Source organism: Dipteris shenzhenensis, chromosome 1 (assembly GCF_047967505.1).
Source record: "Dipteris shenzhenensis isolate YYH24624 ecotype China chromosome 1, Dip_SZ_1.0, whole genome shotgun sequence".
Lineage (NCBI taxonomy): Eukaryota > Viridiplantae > Streptophyta > Polypodiopsida > Gleicheniales > Dipteridaceae > Dipteris > Dipteris shenzhenensis.
This window is the reverse complement of record NC_141596.1, coordinates 20,781,737-20,806,023: the sequence shown is the minus strand read 5'-3', so window position 1 is coordinate 20,806,023 and position 24,287 is coordinate 20,781,737. Positions and strand designations below refer to the sequence as shown.

At 42.3% G+C, this 24,287-nt stretch overlaps 1 protein-coding gene across 3 annotated transcripts in view; it reads right to left on the bottom strand.

Annotated features, from left to right (window-relative positions):
* The window catches only part of PHYLLO (2-oxoglutarate decarboxylase/hydro-lyase/magnesium ion-binding protein), a 247,108-nt gene that overhangs the window by 160,224 nt on the left and 62,597 nt on the right, over positions 1 to 24,287 (bottom strand). For all 3 annotated transcript variants that reach the window (XM_087373141.1, XM_087373148.1, XM_087373156.1), the window contains 6 exons: positions 21,302 to 21,376; positions 21,132 to 21,200; positions 8,638 to 8,756; positions 8,311 to 8,368; positions 7,902 to 8,012; positions 7,703 to 7,787 (listed from right to left, as the gene is read on the bottom strand). In XM_087373141.1, coding sequence (XP_087229267.1) covers positions 7,703 to 7,787; positions 7,902 to 8,012; positions 8,311 to 8,368; positions 8,638 to 8,756; positions 21,132 to 21,200; positions 21,302 to 21,376 — 517 coding nt within the window. The remainder of the gene's footprint in view (positions 1 to 7,702; positions 7,788 to 7,901; positions 8,013 to 8,310; positions 8,369 to 8,637; positions 8,757 to 21,131; positions 21,201 to 21,301; positions 21,377 to 24,287) is intronic.

Here is a 24,287-nt window from a genome sequence, read left to right as displayed (position 1 = left end):
ACCCATTGAACGGAATGGAAGCAGAAGAAGGAGCTTCCAGGAGGGACGCTGGTGAATCAGGAGTCCGACCGACCCAGCAGGGATCGCGCCCAGTAGCTCATACTTTAGCTGGCAGGATTGCATTGCTGGAGGATGCCTTGCAACACTTGTTAGCGCAGCAATTACAGGCCAATGCAGGACAGTCCGAACTTAGGAGAGCGATACATAGTATGTCTGCCAGACCTTCTCGAGAGGAGAAGGGAAAGGCTCCAATGGAACTGGAGTCTAGTGTCCATACGATCGAGCCTAGGAAGGCTAAAGTGCCAAATATTGCCAATTACAGACCGGAAAAGTATTCTGGTCGGATGAACGACCGTAGCTCCGATGTCATTGAGACCTGGTTACACAAATGGGACGAGGCGTTCGCCATTTGTGAAATCAGAAATGACATCAAGAAGATCCGCGAGGCCACCCACATGTTCAGTGAGGCAGCAGATCAGTGGTGGATTAAACAACAAAAAGATGGTATAGCATCCACTACCTGGTAGGGGTTTAAAAGAGAGTTCAGGAAACACTTCTTACCTCCTGACGAAGCATCCCAAGCTTGGGATTAATATAGGAACCTTCGTCAGAGAAATTTATCAATGGCAGAATACACTGATAAGTTTCGAGAGAGTAATGAAGGTTGATGAACCCCTGCCTCAATCAATCCAAGTGAAAGATTTCATATTTGGATTGAATGATCGAATAAAAATGGAAGTTCGGGCTAAGTACGCGAACACGTTAGATGATGCAATAGCTATAGCCCTGAACTATGAGGATGCCAAGGGTAGCAAACCAAGTGGGTTTGCACAGATCAGAACCCAGTATGGGTATCCGAAGAAATCTGGGTTTAAGAAGAAGTGGGTTAGTAGAGGGAGTGGTTCGCAACCGAGTGGTCAAGCCAAGCAGGCGAGACCGGCTGAAACTCCTAAACCACGTACCACCATTGGAGTGAAAAGGAAAGTAACCCCAATGGCAGCCAGGGCTTGGTCTAAGTCTCCCTTAAACCCAGAACAAAGGAAAAAAGCGAGGAGAGAAGGCTTATGCTTTTGTTGCCTTCAACCTCATCAGTGGAAGGATTGTCCACGTAACAAAGATCGTCGGATGGCTGAGATGGTGATCTCAGAGTGCGACGTGGAGATGGAGGGAAGTCCCAGAGCGGAAGAGATGCAAATTCAGCTAGCAGGATCTTCTCAGAGGTTAGTACCTTGTTTGTTATGTGTATCTGTTGCTAAGCTAGTGACGAGTGCACCTGATAACATCCTATCTAAGCCCGCAGCAACGGGGTATACAGCCTTTAATGATACGGAGTTAATTAAAATGAAAGGACAAGTGGCCAATCATGATGTCATTGCGTTGTTTGACTCAGCGTCAACTCACAATGTGATTAACTCCAACCTCGTGAAGAGGCCGAAATTAAAGACAAGTCCATCTGACTATGCGTATACAGTCAGGATGGCAGATGGAAGTTCAACTGAAGTATGGGACCAAAGGGTTACCCAGTTGGAGCTTCGGATTCAGGACTATGCTGAGAAGCTTGATTTTGAAATGACCAAGCTTACTCATGCAGATATAGCCCTAGGTATGGCGTGGCATTCTAAGAAGAATCCAGCCATTGATTGGAAAAAGCACGTATATCAATTCAAGATGAATGATATGCTTTATGTCTTGCGAGGTGAAAAAGATATACCTCAAGGACCGTTGGTTTTCGTAATGGAAATCCGAAAAGCTCAAGTAGAGTTTTTATTCCTTTGCACAGCATCGGTAGAGCCGGCTGATGTTACGCAAAGTGGTGAGATGGCCAAGCTGGCTAATCTTATAACAAAGGAGTTCTCTGTATGTTTTAGGGATGAACTACCTTATGGGTTACCTCCAGAGCAGAAAGTTCAACATAAGATTGATCTGATCCCGGGGGCAGAACCTGTAAATAGTCCTCCCTATAGAATGAGTTTTATTGAAGAGGCGAAGGTGCGCAGACAACTGGAAGAATACCTCAAGTTGAGGCAGATTCAACCAAATTTCTCACCTTTTGCTTCGCCAGTGATATTAAAGAAGAAAAAGGATGATACGTTTCGCCTCTGTATAGATTACAGAGCATTGAATAATATCACTGTTAAGCACAGATATCCGATGGCTCGGATTGATGATTTGCTAGATGCATTACATGGAGCCGTGATTTTCAGTAAGATAGATCTTAAGTGTGGCTACCATCAGATCCGGATTAGAGCCGAGGATGTGCATAAAACCGCTTTTAGAAGCAGGTTTGGTCATTATGAGTTTTTGGTAATGCCCTTCGGACTTACCAATGCTCCAGCGACATTCGTCATGCTTATGAGCGATTTACTACGTCCGTAGATCGGAAAGTTCGTAGCACATTTTATTGATGATATCCTAATATTCAGTAAAAGTCTTACTGAGCATCATGAACACTTAAGAGTAGTGTTCAGTACTTTCAGGAAAGCCAGTCTTTATGTAAATAAAAAGAAAACTATACTGTGTATGGTTAGGCTTAAATATTTAGGGTTCATAATTACTCCACAGAGGGTAGAAATGGATCCGAAGAAAGTGGCTGCGATACTGACTTGGCCAATCCCTCAGAGTCTGGCCACGTTGCGATCATTCTTGGGATTTGTCCAGTTTTATAGACGGCATATCAAAGGATATTCCGGAATAGTATCGCCATTGACTGATCTGACCTCAGATAAAGTACCTTTTATTGGGGGACATAATCAACAAGAAAGTTTTAACGCCATAAAACAAGCTGTGGTCACAGGACCGGTGTTAAAAATAGTTGATCCTCAGAAACCGTTGTTCCTAGAAGCCGATGCAAGTGGCATTGCGGTAGGAGCAGTTCTCCTTCAAGAGCGAAGGCCAGTAGCCTTTGAAAGCAAGAAGCTTTCTCCCTCTCAAAGGAATTGGCCAACTCATGAATTGGAGTTGTATGCTGTTATCCATGCTTTGAAAACATGGAGGCATTACTTGTATGGTTCAGAGTTTTATGTGGATGTGGATCATGATACTCTGAAACATTTTTGTAAACAGCCTAACTTAAGGAGCCGCCAAGCTAGGTGGGCAGAGCTCATGCAGGAGTTTAATCTAACGATTCGGTACCAAAGAGGAAAAGATAATAAGGTGCCCAATGCGTTGTCTCGCATTATGCACAACCTGAGTTTCACGGTATTAGAGAGTGCTCTAATGACCGAGATAAGAGAAACTCAAAAAGTGGATGAGTTTGTCCAGAGCTTGTGGCCTAAAGCTCATGTGTTAAAACCCAGGGAAAGAGAAAAGGATGACCTGGCATCCAGAAAAGGCCAAACTTATGCAAGATATATCATAAGGGATGGTATGCTAGTTAGGAATGGCAAGGTTGTAGTACCTAGTCAGAATGATCTCAGGCAGAGAGTCATTCGGCAGTGCCATGATAGCCCGTGTGCGGGACATCCAAGGGTCGAGAAGACATATGATCTCGTGAAACGAGATTTCTTTTGACCAAAAGCATATTCATGAATATGTGACACGGTGTTTCTCGTGTCAGGTAAGCAAGGCCGAGCGGGTGAAGCCACCCGGACTTTTATAACCCTTGGAAATACCACTAAGTAAGTGGGAGAGCATTTCCATGGACTTTATTGTAGGGCTGCCTACGACACAAGGGGGGTATGATTCTATCCTTGTGGTGGTTGATCGTCTAACCAAGATGGCTCACTTCATTCCGACTAGAGAGTCTGTTACTGCCCCGCAAGTGGCGGATTTGTTCATTAGACATATATTTCGTCTGCATGGATTGCCTAGATCCATAGTGTCAAACAGAGATGTCAGATTTACCGGTCATTTTTGGACAGCGGTATTTGAGACACTAAGGACTGAGTTGGGAATGAGTAGTGGGGATCATCCTGAGACGAATGGTCAAACGGAGAGAGTCAACCAAACTTTCGAGGATATGCTGAGAGCATATGTGTCATTGAGGCAACATACGTGGGACAAGTGGTTGCCATTGTTGGAGTTTGCCTACAATGATAGAAAACATTCCTCTACCGGGTTCAGTCCGTTTGAGCTGAACTATGGTTATAGACCAGCCAATCCAACTATAGTTGGAGTACCTCAGAAAGTGCCTAGTGCCGCAAACTTTGTAGTTCAGATGCGGGAGATGCTAGCACTTGCGAGAGCTTATATCCGCCAGACTATGGATAGAGCCAAGGTATATGCGGATGAAAACCGGTCTATAAGAGTATTTAAGGAAGGAGAAAAAGTTTTTCTCAGAGTTCCTTCGCACTCGAAGTCGTTGACTTCAGGAGAGTGTGCTAAGTTATCACCTCGATACTGTGGGCCGTGGTTAATTCTAAAGAGAATAGGCAGTGTAGCCTATAAATTAGAATTGCCACAGGGGTGTAAGGTGCACCCGGTTTTTCATGTTTCGCGCTTAAAGAAATTTTTACATACTGGTGACTCACTAATCGAAGGTGTGGTTTTGTTTCAGGAGATAGAGGATATTGCAAGGCACAAACCAACAAGAATCCTGGACCGAGGAGCAATGCAAATACGAAATCGGAAGATACCCACGGTGTTGGTTGCATGGCATGGTCAGCCTCTATCCGAAGCTACCTGGGAATCCATATATCATTTGCGGAGAGTGTTCCCAGACTTTATCATCGAGGACGCTGATGTCTGAAGAGGGAAGGATTGTTATGCTCTAGCCGAGGTAGCATGACCTCGGAAGAATCAGTCGACATTTCCCTTAAAGGATCTATCTCTGTAATATATGTGTTTGCGCTTCATGTAAATGATCGGGAGAAATTTAATGTCAAGGTCCTAGGTGAGGGCTGATAGCACCAGACTAGGTAGATCTAAGCAAGGGCCTAGTGCAAAGATTGTGCCTAGGGACAAGGGATTTAATGCATCCCAAGAGAGGGGTGAAATGTTGCATTAGGAAGGCCCTATATGGACGACATGTGGCATCTAGATCTATCTAGGGAATTGGGGCTTGTTGAGGCTAGAGAGAGAAGAGAAGGAAACTATTCACGTGAATTTCTGGAACGAAGATCTCTGTCTGCTTGCTAGCCTTAACAAGAATTGGCTGGGAGGTGATTCATGGTGCTGCTCCCGTGATCTGCAGTAGAGTCTAGAATAGGAGAGTGTTTGACATAATAACACTGTACATACTTCCACCAAGAAAGCCCCATTTGAAATCATCTATGGGCAATGTTTACCCACTCCAATAACACACTTGGGGGAGCGCATTTTTGCTGCTGACCAGTTTGCTGAGGATATGTCACAGGTTATTGAGCAGGTAAAAGAACATATTAAGAGGGCCCAGGTTCAACGATCCAAGGCAGCCAATAAAAAAAGAAAAGAAGTTTATTACAAGGATGATTGGGTTTTATTGAAGATTGATAAAAGAAAAATCAAGTCAGTGAGAGGAAGTACAAAACATGTCAAGCTAGCACCGAAGTTTTATAGTCCATTTCAGATTTCAGCAGCTTTATATCCAGAAGAAGGATCCAGAGCGTATGAGCTGAAGTTACCAGCCCACTAGCATATGAAGAACATCTTTCATGTGAGCAATTTGAAGAGATACCATGGCGATACTTCTGCGTTTTTGGATACTCAGCATCAAGAAGAACCTGAACTTGAAGATGGGACTGCAGTTCTTACTCCGGAACAGATCGTGTACCATAAAGAGAAGAGTACTCGTGGAAAGAAGAGATCTATGTATTTACTGAAGTTTAAAAACCAGCCAGCTAGTGATGCACAATGGATGGAAGAAGAGTTCTTTACAGATTTTCCACAAATACTCGCAGATTACAAAGAGGCGATGCAATGGCAGGAGTAACAAGAGAAAGTGCACATAAGAGGAAGAGACAAGCAATAATCCAGAAGAGGACTTCTGCTCATTCAAGCAGGAGGGAGTGTCATGACAAGAGAAATGATTATTTAGTTAATTAATAGTCATTAGAACCTTATTATTGTTAGGCGCCAATTTGATGGTGCGGTTATATGTTTGTATTTATGATCGATCAAGCGGTGTAAATAGTACCGCCAAAACTATGTAACATTGGCCAATGATTAGTAATAAAGATGTGCACACGCGTGTCTAGGTCCTAGGGGCAATAGGAAAGGGAAAGGGTGCATTAGAGTGCATTGAATGGTAGGTGCATGGGTCATAGGATAAGGGTAGGTGTAAATGGGAAGATGGAACTTGAGTGATCTCAAGGGACATTAATGAAAGGGTATCACCCTTTCATTGGAAATCTCACGTAGCATTCTCTCTACCACATTGCATTCATCCGTCATCTCTCTCCCACCTTGCATGTAGGTCGAAAAAGAAACAAGTACTCTCACGAGGGCGCTCTTCCCCATTGGAGGGCCAATCGGCATTCAAATTCTGCATGCATTGCACACATTTGCATTTTCGAAAAGTGTGGTTCTTCATAGATGGTACCATTGATAGGTAAAGGGTGCTCTCAGCAAAAGGGGATTTTTCTTTGACTTTGTCGTCAGCAATGCCAAAAAAGAGCTTTCACATCACTTTGGAGAGATAGAGAGCATTTTGGATGAGGTACTAGGAATCCCTCGAGGATAGGAACGTCACTGTCTTCTTCTGGCTGTCAATTTATGGAGGAATTACAGTAAATCTATGGAGCAGTATTTTGAAGCTGATCCCTCTTGTCCACGATGCTTATCCAGCTGATGAGTGTATTTAGCACTGCCTCTTTGAGAGCAACATATGCCTGGAACATTAGGATCAGGACAGCAAAGCTTGTGGGCAGATTTTGCTTCTCCCCTTTGTTCATTACTTCAGTGGGCCTGGGTTTCACTTGCTGGGCCTCAAGTGTTTTTATGAGTCAAGACTGCTCTCAGGCTACCATGGTTCCGCACCATTGTGTACAGTTTGTCGACTTCATGTCATCCTTGTCTCTCAGCACACGCCTACACATGCATTAGTGGACAATTTCTGGGAGATTAGATGCACACAGGCTATTGATGGCACCTAGGTCCACCCAGCTCGTACCATGCCAGTATCTGGACAGATATTAGATGGTTATTTGGTCAAGGATGCAAGGTCTGCATCTGCAAAGAGGACAATTTTTCTCAGTGAGTGGAGGGGCTGTCTTTTCATTTCTGAGACCATCACAATGATGTGGCATTTTCAGCCACAGTCCTCATTCTTACCAGGTTTTTTAATTTTCTCAGACTTTCATTTCATTCACTAAGAAATATAAAACCAAAGTCAGTCCAGAACATGACTACTTATGAGAAAAGTGTAAGGAACACATGCACAAAGGCAAGAGAAATGAGACACGATAAGAAAACCAACATGTGTTAGTCAAGCTAATTGCAAGCAACGCAGAAGAGCCCTTCAGGTTAGACCACTAATCCTGAACTTTAACCCACTTTAAACAAAAGTGGTAGGATGCTAAGACAAGCAAAACCCTGATAAAATAGCAGTTGCCTTACCATAACTTCTCAAGTTAGGTTCGCTTCTTGTGCCTCTATATCAGTCCCTGATTCATTGATTACTAAGAAAGGCAATATTCAATTACTTTCATCCACAAATTCTGAGCGAGTATAGCTATTTAGCTTTTCCAATTTGCATGCCCTGGTAGACAGACCTAGACAATACAACGATAGGTAAAAAAAGACAGCAGACTGCAAATCTGCTAGAAGGATTCCACAGATGACTAACCTGCTTCACTAAGAAACCTTTTCGCGAGTCCTTGAGGTTGTCCACATACTGCTGGAGTTGGATGCAGAACCGATAATAAATCCAGCTACACAAGGGTTATTAAGGTAGCTTTAAAAGCCATGGCCGGGTAGGCAAACAGTAATCAAAAGCAACTTTAACCTTAGCTTTTCAGAAATATGACAGGGAAGAGTGAGCATACTTCACTATCACAGTCAGAGAGTTCTCCAACCAAACGGCCATATAGATGCTGCACATTAGCCTGTTTGATAAGACTTTTGTAGGACTTTACTTCCACATCCTTGCAGACCATCTGTGGAAAGTAATAGGCAAGCATCCAACGACATTTAATGCAATTTACATCTCATAATCAGTCATAAATTCAATTAAGTGATAGAATCTCCATCCTATAAAGAGCATGGTCCAAACAGGAACATTTGCAAGGTTGATCAGTTGAAATCTTGACATTGCAATGATTTTGTGTATCCCAATTCACAATGTAAAGCCATGAGGGAAATGACCGTCAGCCCTGTAATCTCTTTTAATTGTAAAAATATAAAGAAACTTATGCCAATGATTTATGAGAAATGTTAGTAACGTGACAAACTCACCTCTAATTGTCGCTTGACACTCTCCATAACAATATCGAATTCTGTATGGTCCTTTGTACTGCCATCAGATTGTTTTACAATATTACTGGAATGCAATTTAAAGAACTAGCTGTAATTTCTTTTTTCTGCATTGATTTTTTTCCCCTATGGCTTATACAATTTGTGGCATCTTTAAGAAGATTTATTGCCAGATGTGTGCCTTGCAGGCATTACTCTTCGTATATCCCTCTGTCATGAATAAAGATTTTGTTAAAAGAAACCACTGACTATAGACACCTAACTTAAGACTGTTATGATGCTTACAGAGATCAAAACAAGAGGCAAAACCTAAGAAGTAGATCAATGCTTGATTGAAAATCTTTACTTTCGGTGATGCCACGTGCACGGGTCGCTGCCACTGCTTCACTAAACACCTTAAGCCTGTCTTTGTAGAAAAGGCGTTCTGGCTGTCAGAACCATAACCCAACAGACCATCTCTGTAAGAAATCGATAAATCTTAACCTAGAATTCAAACTTGCTTCAGTGTCCAGACATATTCTCTTGTAAAATGATATCCTGACCCAACCAATCATTCCAACGTCAGAAGATTTCAAAATGGGAAAAAAGCTTTTCAATATCATATACTGGACTAGTCTAATCATTCATCTCAGTCTCTTGAGTCATCTTCCTGACTAGATGTGCGTGCTGAGATAGAGTCTTTTCAGAGCACTAAGATTAGTTTAACTTTAAACATGACAAACCTATGTTGAAATATATGCATTGTTGATGTCACCAACATACTTACAGTCATTCACACATAGCTGATCACAGAAAAAACAGAATGGGCTTCAAGAGTTATAGATGGCAAATGTCTATAGTACAATGACAAATACTGTCTCAAGCTATGGAAGTTACTTGTGACCACTGAGTCCCTGGTTCGATGAGCTACTCTTTCCCCTCCCTCCCAGTCGGTTTTCTCAGCCGCAAAGCAGTCAGTTCACGGGTCTGGGCTTCTGGCTCTTCCCGCATCTGCAATATCAGCAGGCTTTTCTTATCTCCTTCCGCCTTCTCGTCACCTGTCTTCCGGGTTTCCTTACTACTGGCAATGCCTTCTCCTGTTCCAAGTTTGCCAGACCTGTTGGGCCCTTGATCCGTGCTTATCCTGTCATCAAGGGCTATTCTAACAGTCATACAGAGAGCCAATCTGCAGCAGGCATTTGTTGGCTGTCCAAGATAGCCCTTTGGGCCTGCCTTTCCCCACTCGTCTTCTCCAGCAGTCTATTCCTCCTTTTCATCCCTCCTTTACATACTCTTTTCCTTTCTCATTCACATTCACTTCCCCTCTCATTTCCACACTCTTTCCCACTCCCATTCCCTTTCATATGCCCACTCCCCTTTCCCTTCCCTTCCCTTCTTTTCCTTCCTTTCCTTTCCTTTTGCTCTCCTTTCCCCTTCCCTTTCCTCTCTTTTTCCTTTTCCTTTCCCTTTCCCTTTCTTTCCCCCCCTGCCCCTTTTCCTTTCCTTTCTTCTTGTGGGGCTAGTAGTTTGTACCTCAGTGCTCTCATTGATAATTGATCTCCTTGGTGTCTAGCCAAATGAAAACAAAGTTGACTCCCAAATTACACTTTCACCGAAGGACAAGAAGCAGGTTAAAAAGGCAACATAAGAGCTCAATGATGGAGCTTTCTACCTCGGGACTTCATCCCACAGATTATAGATTGAGGCGGGACGTCATAGGACTAAGGCTCTATACTCTTTCTGACACAGGGAGACAGAGGAGTATGTTCAAATGCAATCCCTGAATACTACAACATCCAAGGGAGATTGTAGGCCATCTTCTGGTGGTTCTAGTGATGCCCTATAGGCCATGGTATGTGCCTTGTAGGCATAAGTGTAGGCACTTATAGTGTTAGTGCCTACTAGGCCACATAGGACACTTAGTCCTATGTGACACCTTGGACACTTAGTCCTAGGTCTAGGTACAAGTACTTTGTACTTGTGTTTCTTCATTTTTATCTAAAATTTGACGTGACTGCTCTATCGACTCGTCTTGTACATGCACTCTCTCTCTCTCTCTCTTCGTTTCGTACCTTCAGTGGTATCAGAGCGCTACTGGACCAGTTCCCCTGCCTCCAGATCTGCATCACGCACAGATTTCAAGAGTCTACGCTCCATCCGTACAACCCGTACGATTGTACGGAGTTTCGTACAGATTCCTTTATGCCCGTCGTACATCTGCATCGAGGGTCGCCGTACATCCGTCGTCACCCGTACACCCCGCCGTACTCTGCGTCGTCGCCGTACTCTGCGCTATTCCGTACGTGTACCGTACTCTGCGCCGTACTTCATCCGTACATCGCGCTATTCAATACGTCGTACCGTACAAAGTTCGCCGTACAAGGTACCTTCAGTTCGTCGTACAAGGTACTTTCACCATATAGTTGTACCTACGTAGGAACACGGTGCAAGGTACTTGCACCGTACCTACAGATCAGTCGTCAGCAGCTTGTACTAGCTTCCCGTACACACGTACCTTCAGTAGCTGATCGTACAGCTGATCGTACAGCTTGTACTTGATCTGGGTATTCCGTACAATTTCACCACAATTTTTGGGGCTTTTGCAGGACATTGGAAAATTTGGGGCTTTCATTTCCTTTCACCTCCTTTGATTGCAATTTCTTGCAAGAATATTCGAGTTTTGGGATTTAGTCTGCAATTTCTTGTTTAAATTGCAGTACATTGGGTCAGATTGCAGGACATTCAGTTACATTTGCAGGACATTGGGTGAGATTTGCATACATTGGGTCACATTTGCAAAAATTTCAGCAAAATTTGGGGCTTTTCTACATTTGCCCTCTTTTTGGCCTATTTGCCCTCAATAAATTTGGGACTTTTGCCAAATTTGCTGTTTTTGCAGTGAACATTGCCTGTCACAATCACATTTGGGTCAGATCTGCATTTGCCCTTTGATTTGGGTCAGAAATTTGCAGATATTTGCTGTCATTTTTGGGACAGCCAGCTTTTTGCAGTGATAGCCTTGAGGCGTTTGGTTTTTCAGGTCTTTTACAGGTTATCACAGTTGCTATGGCTGGGAACAATCAAGATTTATTTGGAGTTCTTCGTGAAGATGATAAGTTGGATGGCACCAACTATCCGATGTGGTCTTATCTCATAATACATATTCTTGTTGCAAAGCATTCGTGGAATATTGTTTCTGGGCTGATCTGAGGCCAGCCAATGCTACAGTGGTTGTTTCTACTGCTGGTCCTTCTGCAGGTGGTACTCCTCCTAATGCCTCTTCCTCTAGCACTCCTGCTGCTGCTCTTCCAACTCAAGAACAGTCAAGATGGGATGCAAGAGATGCAAATGCACATTCATGCATTGCTTTATCATGCAAGAGAATCATTATTCCACACATCCGGTCTTGCAAGACAGCAAAGGATGCTTGGGATAAATTGGCTTCTCTCTATCGGATACGCAATGAAGCTCGTGTTGCATATTTGAGAAGGCAATCACAGGAAGTGAATATGAATGAAGGTGAGTCAATGGATGCAAATTTGGCAAAGGTCAAAGACCTCATGGAACAGCTTGCCAACATTGATGAGGTGGTGCCAAATTCACAGCTTGTCAGTACCACATTGAATGGACTGCCAGATACATATCAAGGGTTTGCTACAACCCTTCAATTACTGGCCATGGGTGATCCAGACCACTATTCTTTTGACCAGCTAGTTACTTTGCTTTTGCAAGAAGAGCAAAGTAGAGCTAACAGTCAAGCCATTATTCCTACTCATGCATTTGAATCACAGCGGACAGGAAGAGGCAAGGCTTCCAAGCCTATGGGCAAGCCAAAATCTGCGCATAGCAGCTGCAATTCCTCTACGCAGTAGTGGTGCTTCCAAGCATGTCACATCTTGCATACAATTGTTTCATTCTCTAGCTGATGCACCTCGAGGGGGGACTGTTACGTGTGCTAATAATGCTTCATATGCTGTAAAAGGAATTGGAGATGTGCAGCTCACATCCATTTCCAGCCATTCTATCACTCTGACAAATGTTCTTTCCGTGCCTGGCATTGAAGTCAACTTGATTTCAATTTCAGCAATTGCTACTTCAGGTTTCATAGTAATTTTTTATGGCTACAGATGCCTAGTATATGATCTTCGCGATGACAATGCCATAGTTCTCACTGGCACTTTGCAAAAAGGGATTTATCACCTTGATCATCATTTAGCTGCACTTTCTATTGAAGCATTGGCTATTTCAGATTCATAGCTTGCTGAAACTCATCTTTGGCATGAGGGAATGGGCCATCTCAATTATAGAGCTCTTGCAAAGCTACATTCACAGCAGATGGCAAATGATGTACCTCAAACTCACACAGTTTCCAAACATATGTGTGAGGGTTGTCTTTTGGGTAAGATGCATCGATTTCCTTTTCAAAAGAATTGTCCAAAACTCTCACAAAGGAAATTGCAGCTAGTACATAGTGATGTCTATGGCCAATGAGGACAAATGCCATTGGAGGATACAAGTATTTCATGACTCTCATTGATGATTTCACAAGGTATTGCTGGGTATATCCTTTAAAGGCCAAATCTGAAGTTTTCTTATGCTTTCAGAGATGGCTGAATATGGTTGAGAATGAATCAGGATGCAAGCTTGTCACCCTCAACACAGATAGGGGGGGTGAATATATGTCAAAGGAGTTTGATGCATTTCTATCCTCACGGGGCATTATTCACTCATGCACTACTACTTACACTCCTCAGCAGAATCCTGTTTCTGAAAGAAAAAACAAGTCCACAATGGAGATGGCCAGATGCATGCTTAAGGCCAAGTCTTTGCCCAATAAATTTTGGCTTGATGCAGTAATGTGTGCCAACTATGTGCTGAATAGATCACCTACACGGGCATTAAAGACTATCACACCTTATGAAGTATGGAAAGGCAGGAAGCCTTCACTTTCACACATGAAAGTTTTTGGGTCTCTTGCATTTGTTCATGTACCATCTCAGCTGAGACATAAGCTTGATGACAAGGCAATCAAATGCATATTCATTGGTTACAGCCAAAAGAGCAGAGGGTATCGGTTATATCAACCAAATACTGGGAAGATTATTGTCAGTAGAGATGTGATCTTTGCTGAACATTCAGCTTCTCCTCTTGTGGACTGCAAAGCAAAGCCAGATATTGACATGTTTGATGGCTTTGAATCTTGGTTGCCTCTGCCATCAACAGAAGAGGATTTTGAGAAGCAACATGAGCCTCCTGCAGGCCCTCCACTAAGCAATAATCAGCCACACCCTAATGCTGATTTGCAGGTTACTCTTCCGGCACAGAATGATCCCATTCATGATGCAGTCATTGAAGAAAGAGCTGTCAATAGACAGCAAAGGCAAGTTCCCAGATGGCTTCTGGATACATTGAGGGACGGCAAACAAGATCAGCCTTTTGCTGCCCGAACAAGATCAGGGAATAGACAGCATGGTCACTTTCTTGAGTTTGCACTCCTTGCTACACCTTGCAATGAAGAGCCTTTGTGCCATAAAGATGCTTTTGACAGCAAAGAGTGGATGGATGCAATGAAAGCTGAGTTACAATCTATTGCCAAAAATGACACATCGGAATTAGTAGATCTCCCACCTGGCAAGCATGCCATTGGAACGCGGTGGGTCTACAAATTAAAAAGGAAACCTAATGGCAACATAGATCGATACAAAGCCCGTCTTGTTGCAAAAGGGTATGCCCAACAACAAGGCATTGACTTTGAGGAGACATTTGCTCCCACATCCAGGATTACTACCATTCGATGTGTCATTGCAATTGCAGCCCATCATCATTGGCAAGTGCACGAACTTGACATCAAGACCGCTTTTCTTCATGGGGATCTGCACGAAGAAGTTTATGTCACACAACCTCCTGGCTTTGAGGTTGCTAATTCTGAAAATAAGGTATGCCGGCTTAGAAAAGCCCTTCATGGTTTGAAGCAGGCACCGAGGGCATGGTATGCCAAAATTCATGCACACTTACTATCCCTTGGTTTTCAGAATAGTCCCACATAACCCACTCTTTATTTCCGTGGGAGTGGATCTGATTTTTTAGTGCTGATTTTATATGTGGATGATATATACCTATATACCTAGATGAATCCAGGAACATTCCCAAACTCATCCTCTAAAAACACAACAAAGTGCAGTTTCAATCTCATGATAGTCACTCACAAGGTTGAAAACCATAAACTCCATTATGCATAGCAGGGACTAGCTACTATGACATCCCCACTGACGTCATCAGCGCCCAACAGTGGGTGTAGACCATAGTATAAAAATATGCTCTCACACATACAAATCCACACACCCACACATACTTGAGCATCCATTTATACAAAGTCTCCGTACTGAGTTTCTGTCAAACTCCGGAGGTGAAGGGCAGACTCAGCCATGATGAAGGCTAGCACTAAAGGAGAAGGCTAATCAAAAGGTAGTCCAAAATCTCTTCATTCAAGCTACAACTGCTTGTGAAGTCTAAACATTTTCATTTTAGTCTCTCCCCAACGAGCATCTAAATCTAAATCTAGCTGATAGGGCAACGCACCAGTTAAGACACCAGTTAAGATAGAAAGAATTATCACAATACCAGCAGGCCGCAACTTGGACGAAAACTTCACAAGGTGAAATTTGCACGTCCACTAATACGGCAGAAGCATATACCTAGATGAATCCAGGAACATTCCCAAACTCATCCTCTAAAAACACAACATAGTGCAGTTTCAATTTCATGATAGTCACTCACAAGGTTGAAAACCATAAACTCCATCATGCATGGCAGGGACTAGCTACTATGACAGGGATGATATGCTTATCACGGGCCCAGATACTCAGCAAATTGCAGCCTTCAAGGCTGATTTGCAACAGATTTTTGACATGTCAGACATGGGACGGCTCCATTATTATTTGGGCATTCAGTTTGCTCATGTTGAGGGGGGTATCATGATGTCTCAGTCCAAGTATATTGGACAGCTCCTTGATCGTTTTCAGTTTGAGGATTGCAAGCCAATCTCTACTCCAGTGGACCCTAGCTTCAAATTCTCAGCTCGTGATGGGAGCCCACCATGTGATATCAATCACTCTTTATCAGCACGCTGTTGGATGCCTTATTTATTTATGTCATACCAGACCTGACTTGCAGTATGCAGTATCTCAGCTCAGCAGATTCATGCACATGCCCAGTTCACAGCATTGGCACGCAGTGAAGAGAGTCTTCAGATATCTCAGAGGCACTCACGATTTAGCCCTCTTCTACAGTGATCACGGTTCACTTACCATGCATGCTTACACGGATAGTGATTGGGTAGGATGTTCCAACACCAAAGTGTCACATACTGGCAATTGTTTTTTGCTTGGCAATTCATGTATTTCTTGGCTCAGCAAGAAGCAACCGACAGTAGCCACGTCTAGCTGTGAGGCTGAGTACAGGGCAGCTTTCACCGCTACAGTAGAGTGTGTTTGGCTTCGACAGTTACTTACAGATCTTGGTATTTACCACACATCCTCCACTATTGTCTACACTGACAGCCAGAGTGCTTTGGCCATTGCGCATAACCCAGTGTTTCATGTGCGTACCAAGCATATTGAAGTTCACTATCATTATGTTCGGGAGCGGTTGTCAGCAGGAGACATAGAGTTGTCCTATCTTCCCACAGAGGACAACATCGTAGATATGTTTACAAAGGCACTTCCTCATCCCAAGTTCGAAGTCTTCCGACAAGCTTTACACTTGGTTCCCTTTGTTACATGATCTGACATTCCTTGTACATTCATAGGTGGCTATATCCTTTTGTTTGAACATGTGCCACCATGACCAAAAACTACAGGTATTCTGAGACGTTTGCAGAGTACTTCAGTCCATCCCATGGAGGGGGGTTTGTAGGCCATCTTCTGGTGGTTCTAGTGATGCCCTATAGGCCATGGTATGTGCCTTGTAGGCATAAGTGTAGGCACTTATAGTGTTAGCGCCTACTAGGCCACATAGGACACTTAGTCCTATGTGACACCTAGGACACTTGGTCTAGGTACAAGTACTTTGTACTTGTGTTTCTTCATTTTTATCTAAAATTTGACGTGACTGCTCTATCAACTCGTCTTGTACCTGCACTCTCTCTCTCTCTCTTCGTTTCGTACCTTTAGAGATATCAATGTCTTTTCACCCATGAGCACATGGACATCGACAGGGTCATTAATTACCCAAACAAGAGATGTGTTGCACCATTCATACACGAGGTTATCTGACTTAGATCTAGACTCATAACACACGCCACGAGATTCGGCCCTAGACAACACGAGATCACAGACTTCATCATGGGAGAAGACGTAGTTGGGAGGGGAGATGCCATGATTGTGACACGGACTTGTAGATGTGCCCATTCAATAGGAGACTAGAAACAAGCCCACCAACGAGCACTCACCCATTCGAGATATTGTCCTTGTGGCATCTTAATGTCAAGCCGCCTCACACCACCCTCCAGTACACACTACAAAGAGGAGTCGAAGATCCTAGTAACAGATCTCATATATGTTCCAAAAACACTTCGACTCTTGAAGGGATCCCAATCGATGGGCCCACACAAAGCTCCACCTACTCACGACCAACACATCCAACTACTCATGACTGACACATCTAGCTACTCAAGGAGAAGGCTTCTCAGACACCACCTAAGAAACCTCAAACACCAAAATATCCTCTCTTGAAGAAAGAGGATTATGAAAGGGCCAAGCAAGGTGCTTCAAATGTTTAGGCAAAGATCATGTCGCTTGAAACTGCCCTAAAAATAAACAAGCGGGAGCTAAAGCCCCAAATAAACCTCCACAAAAACAAGGACACACCGTGCAGGTATTGTCACTTAATGATATTGAAAAGTACACCGAGGTAGAGGTTTATGCTTCTAGCATATGTGTGTGGGTTTGATGGATATGATACTTTATACAAGTTTTAATACCAATAATACCCTTATCCTTGCAAATTTTTGAGCTGATAGAATATCATTTGCATGATTGGGCAGGCATATTTTCACAATTCTTAAATATGCATCATGCATGAGTGCTTCTAGCATATCTATGTGTGTCTGATAGGCATGATACTTTACATAGCTTCAACAAGATAAAAACCCTTGTGCTTTCAAAGTTTGATGGGGATCATGAATCAATTTCATGGTTGGACATGTGTATTTTCAAATTTCTTACCATGCATTGTTCATGAGTGCTAAAAATTATGCTACAAATCAAGCAATGAGTAAAAAGCAAGAATAAGAGTGATGGTCGATGATTGCACAACACATAGTTTCTTAAACTACTCATTAGCTAAGAAATTAAAGTTGTGGCTGAGAGCCCAACTTCCCATAAATATGTTGTCTCTCTGGCAAAGGCCGTGATAAAAAGGTTTGGGACACCATGATTCATGGTCTAGAGGTGGGTATCCAAGGATATCAGGATGCCTTGTATTTCCAAATTATGCAACTCGATCAAACAGATGTTCTTCTTGGTCAAGAATGTGTAGTCTTGGGCATAGCTTGCAGCGAAGTTATTTAAATAACTCCATTATGTTTACAAAAGTTGATAGAGTCTTCCAGATTCAGAGATAACATGAAGTGCCTAACTCTTACCTTATTTGTTCAATGGAATTGGAACGACTTCTACAACAATAACAATGCGAGGTATATCTCTATGAACTTACTTTTATTGGTGATTTTATTTCTACCAAATCTCAAAAGAATAAATTTTCTTTTGATGATTAAAAATTATGAATCTTCATTTAAAGACTTCAAGGTTGAATTTAAAGATGTTTTTCCGTGTGATTTGCCTAATGGTTTACCTCCCGATCGACATGTTGATCATAAAATAGACATAACTCTTGGATCTACCACTATTTGTAAACCACCGTATAGACTTAGTAAACGGAGCAATGTGAGGTTGAAAGACAATTAGTTGAATACCTTAGGAAGGGCCAAATTCAACCTAGTAAATCCACCAATGGTCATCACCAATTTTATTGGTGAACAAAAAAGATGCCACTATGCGTTTATGCATAGATTACGGAGTCTTATATACAATCACAATAAATAATAAGTATATTATGCCTTGCATTGATAAACTCTTTGATCAATTGCAAGGGAAAAAATATTTTACTAAAATTGACCTCAGGTGCGAATTAGAGAAGATGATGTCCCTATGATGATGATGACATCATTTCGGACTAGGTACGAGCATTATCAGTTTAAAGTAATGCCATTTGGTTTAACTAATGCTCCAGTAACTTTTATGACATTTATGAACAATGTCTTGAGGCCATCATTAGGAATATTTGATGTAGTATTCCTAGATGATAGATTCATCTATAGTAAAACGAGGAAAAAGCATCTGGAACACTTCAGGAAAGTGTTCCAATTACTTAGATATAATTCTCTTTTTCCAAGAGAATCCAAATGTGAATTCTTTTTTTTCCAAAGAAAAGAACCTTCTATTAATGCTTTTTTTTTTTTCATCATAAAAACCAAAAGCCCCAAAGGTGCTGAGTATGGGAAATATTGGATAAAGGCTGAAAGAAGAGAACCCAGCCTCTTTCAAAGAAACCCAGCTCACTGCCTATGGAATCTCTGGTACAGGGGCTAACAGCCAAGTGGGGGGACTATACAACCAATGAATCCCTCACGGAGTGAATATGTAGAAAACTCCTGTAGACCAAGCCTTGCAGAAACGTGCGTGCCCCTGTCAGATGGCAACCAAGGTAGCCGAGGGTGGAACCGGATGCTCACCCATCACCAGACTACAACGAGCATCCCAAATGTTCCACGTCATGATACTAGCTACTACCTCCCACACGCTATCCTCCGGCAGGGAATGAGGATCCGGGATATCAAGAGAGCCTGCCTCATGGAGCTCTATCCTCTGCATGCTCTGACCCTATTTCCGGTAAGCTGGAGAGACCTCATCAATCCGGAACGTGTGACCTCCCTCGATCAACCAGGCCACCATCCCCTAGGTGTACTCCCTCTGAAGGCTCTGCATCAATCTGGAACGCATTAGCCTTTCATTTCATGTGGCATAGCCCTATTGATGCAGACCTATTGACGCCGATTTTCTTTTGGCAGGGCTGACCATATTAAAATTTATATCATATGATTGTTATTGTCTAAACCAATTCCACAATGCCTGCCATATAGCCAAATGACAAACGTATTTGAGGCATTACTAGAAACATATTACAATCTCTGCATTAATAGCCGATTTCCAAGGCATCTTGCTAGAGTAATATGGGGCTATGCCTTTACCCACATCACCTCATGCCAGTTGAGGTTCCTCAATCATGAATTTTGCCTATCATCGTTTGTGGCTGCACAGAACCATATGCAATGATCATTGTCGTCATGAATATTTGTACATGACAAAGACAACTTGTTACAGGTATCCCCCTATCATAAGTTGCATTTAACTTGTTGCTGTTCTTACATCAAGGGACTCCATCTTAATCAGAAATCCATTATTCTTAACGTAATACTGCTGTATGGAATACTGAAGATTTTTAACAAACATTCTGGTTTGTGACCATTAATAAACTCTGAAATCATAATCTTGTTATAGGTATCCCCTAGTCATAAATTGCATTAAACTTGTCGCAGGTCCTGACATCACGGGACTTCATCTCAATCAGAAATCCATGATTCTTACTGTATTGTACTGCTGTATGGGATATTGAAGGTCTTTCAGAAACACTCTGGCTTATAACCATTAATAACAATTCTTTGAAAAAAAAAAACCATTAATAACAATGTCAATAGGATGTCCTCGTTGAGGATCCAAGTGCTTACATGAATCTAGCCACCACCCCCAAATTGTCCTAGTCTCACCGACGTTAGGGCCCATCCCCTAAGCCTTCTTGAATGTATATGAGGTAGCCCATTGAAAAATATGATTGCAATATGTGAACTTGTCACAATGACACAAGGTTTTCATTTCCACAATATGCATCACAAGGTTGTTCATTCCAACAAGAAGTAGATTGAGGAAGATCAAACAGGGAATCTGATCCACTCTATGCTCCCAATAACAAGAATCCCTCATATATAGAGGATGAAAAGAAACTCATTCTCAATAAATGCACCCGTCCCTCAAGATTCAAGAAGCATCATTAAATGGCCCAAAATCCAAAGAGACCTAGCAGATTTGGAAAGCATTTTTTATCCGATCAGACATGCATATGAAACTAAAATGTTCCAATTCTACACTCTCGAGACAGATGAAATCAATGGGTCACTGACTCTACATGACCCTCCCCTAGTTCCTTGCAATTTGAGGCAGGAATCAAGGACGAAGAAACCTGATAGGGGGTAATGTTTTGCCTTTACAAAAGTGGAAAATGGTAGATGCAATGTCCTACCAAGAAGGAACCTCTGGAAAGAGTTATAAAGATCCAAATAGATGGTTGCAGGATCCACACCTCAGCACCCTGCTAGAATCTCTATTCAGGCTACCTACAACGACAGCTTGTGCTTTTGCATATAAGATCTAGAGGAACCAATATCTGAGAAGTTGGTGCCCACAATCCATACAAGGGGCTTTCAGCCAGTTGAGAGAAGAGCCAAACCATAGGATGCGGAGGCTTCAGAGAATGCTAGTTCCATGAAAAGGGCAAACAGTGACTCAAAGAAGAGGATCTTAGGTGCAGTGGAAAGCTAGTCAACTCTATAGGGAAAATTGTCCCCGAACTCACTTTGCTCAGATCATAGGAATTCAGAAAGCTGCAAACTGCTTTTCCTGTGAAACAAAAAATTTTAAGGATATACTTACAGTACTTCCGATGAAGGAAGTCTTGTTTGGAAGTTGGATACAAAACTGATATGCATTTGGGTCTTTCTCCTGCAAATATTTGCATGGGTTAGCAGAGAGTTTTGAAAAGATGAAAAATAAAGGCAAGTCATTTACTTCTTAACTTGATCATTTATAAAGAACAAAGATACCTGGAGGCCAGCCACCAAGGTAAGGGGCTCTATCACTACATCTGCTTCAAGTTTTGTCCTACGAGCTAAAACTACCTGAGGACAAAACAACCATTGCATGGCATGAGGTTTCTCCCTTCAATTCAATTCAAAACAAGCAAATCCCTTGGAACAGATAACCTCCAACCACGTAAGTTTTACAAATTCGGAATAGTACTACTCCTAATTTTTCTAGTTCTTTTGTATTTAAGACCAGAATGCCATGCATTGCAATAAACCTTACATGAACATAGCAGTAGGACAATGACAATCCAAGAAACAGACTGTATTGCTCAATTCTGAAGACAGTGAGCTACCATAATTACCAAAAGAGAGGCCAACCACATAAGCAATAAACATCTTCTATTATAAATCTGAAAATAGCCTCCACCCAGAAGTGTTTCAGCATTCCCATATTATACACTCCTTGCAATAATGTTTTCGGAAGCTGAGAAGATAGAGAAACTTTTTTGTTGAGAAGATATAGTGTGCATAATTGCAGCTCTTCATATAACTAAATTAAACCCTAGGGCTAACTACCCTAACTGGACTAAGTGTCCTAACTAACCTAGATGGTACATAAACTAACTGTACCAATAGTCCTAATTGACTATAACTAGGCCTACAAGGTTCATACCAAGGTATAAGTAGCATCTATGGATAGCCCATGAGATAGCCTACAAACCCCCCCCCATGGTATGGGCTGAAGTATCCTGGACATAGCTCAGGATGCCTAAATATCTAGTGTCATGGTTGCACATGTTCGTCCCGTAGGATATAGCAACCTGTGACTGTACAGAGTGCAACAGATCAAGTTACAAAAGGTACTAAGTTTAAAGCTTGCCAAAAAGCCTCAAACTTAGGTCGAGGTAGAGCCTTCGTAAAAAGATCTGCCAAGTTGTCTTCAGTGTTGGTAAGCTGAAAGGAAAGCAAAGAGTGGACACAAACTCAGAATACTTGCATTATGGAATGAAGAAGAGTGAGGTCCTTAAGTAGGCACCTCATACATGCTCACTGACATCACTGATGACTTCAGAGCTCCACAATCATCTGCTCAATCTGCTCCTAGATTCTCTCAATCACCTAACTGTGCTTGTGGGCACCTAACTGTGCCTCTAGCACTCACACATAGAAACCAAGGTGTGCCTGAGGCATACACCTTCGTAAAAAGATCTGCCAAGTTGTCTTCAGTGTTGGTAAGCTGAAAGGAAAGCAAAGAGTGGACACAAACTCAGAATACTTGCATTATGGAATGAAGAAGAGTGAGGTCCTTAAGTAGGCACCTCATACATGCTCACTGACATCACTGATGACTTCAGAGCTCCACAATCATCTGCTCAATCTGCTCCTAGATTCTCTCAATCACCTAACTGTGCTTGTGGGCACCTAACTGTGCCTCTAGCACTCACACATAGAAACCAAGGTGTGCCTGAGGCATACACCTTGAGATATCCCATCAAACCCCCCCTCAAGGGAATGCCTCAGGCTATGTCAAGGATACATCTAGTCTCATAGTTTCTCATGCCATCTAGTCAAGGATACATCTAGTCTCATAGTTTCTCATGCCATCTCATGGTGGTCAAGGATAAATCTATGGCTAGGTTCTCATGCTAGCAAGGGTTCCCATGGGTGTAAGGTAAACAAAAGGGATACAAAAAGACCTTCCAATGGTTATCTCCCCTGCATGTACATGCACACAATGCCTACAGGAGGTACCATGGAGCAAAACATACACATGGCCTACATCATAAGGTGACCAGAGGTGTTTACAAAACACACAAAACACAATAGTTTATTTCATTCATTTTGGAGGACTATCCAGGCTGAGTACCTTGACATAAAAAGAGAGATCTGGAGCATACATAGAGATGATTTAAAATGCATAATCTTCAAAGGATGCCTCATCTTGTGGAGGCTCATCAACTGAAAGTAGATTCGCATTTTCTGTCTTTGCTTTGGCTCTGCAAAACTTCTCATGATGGTTGTTCTTGCCACAGTGTTTGCATGGGTTATTTTTGAAGCAGTCCTTTGAAAGGTGATTTGTCTTTCCACAGTGATTGCAAGGGGTATACTTGCCCTTCTGGACTTTTACAGCATAAACAGTGTCATTGCCTTTCCTGAGCTCCATATGCCTTTCTTCTTCTTGGAGAGCAGAGATAATACCTTCAAGATTAGGATTAGGAAGATTTTTCAAAGTGGTAACTATGTGATCATAATCTTCACGCATACTCTTAAGTAACACTGCCATAGCATCATCTGGAGTAATAGGAGAGTTGATAGAAGCTAATTGAGTCATAAGACTCCGCATATAGTTGACATGAGCTGCCAAAGTAGTGCCACTAACCATCTTCAATTCAAAGAAAGAGATTTTAAGTGATAATTTAGAGATGTGAGAGCTAGCACCAAAAATCATGTCAACCTTCTGCCAAGCTTCTGAAGGAGACTCTAAGTCAGAAATGTGGTGAATATAATCATCTCCTAAAGCAAGAGCAATGATACCATATGCTTTCTCCTCTCTAGCGGGATCCCTTGTCGGTCGTGTCGGAGTTGAGGATTCTCCCGCATTGGAGGCTGTAGAAGAAGCAGTTGGAGTCGGTTTGACAAGTCCCCAGAGGTTCTTCCTCATCAATGCAAATTTCACCTTCATCTGCCATGTGTGGAAGCCCTTTCCATTGAACTTCTCTAGATTCAATAGGGTAGCCATGAGAGGGTCTAACCCAGATATTGGGCAGTGTCTTTCTCTCTTACAAGGCAAAAAATAACTGAAAGGCTTCCAAAATATAAGCACTTGATGTAGCAAAGACTAGTGACCAATATTCAATCAATGATGCTTCTTCTTACATGCTTCATAGAGGTGGCTAAAATGAATACTTTCCAATCAAAGCCAGGTCTAGCAATTTAAAGAAAAACCGAAGCCACACTTGTACAGATGCTATTGAAAACTTCAAAAACTCAGAAGTGCTAGAGT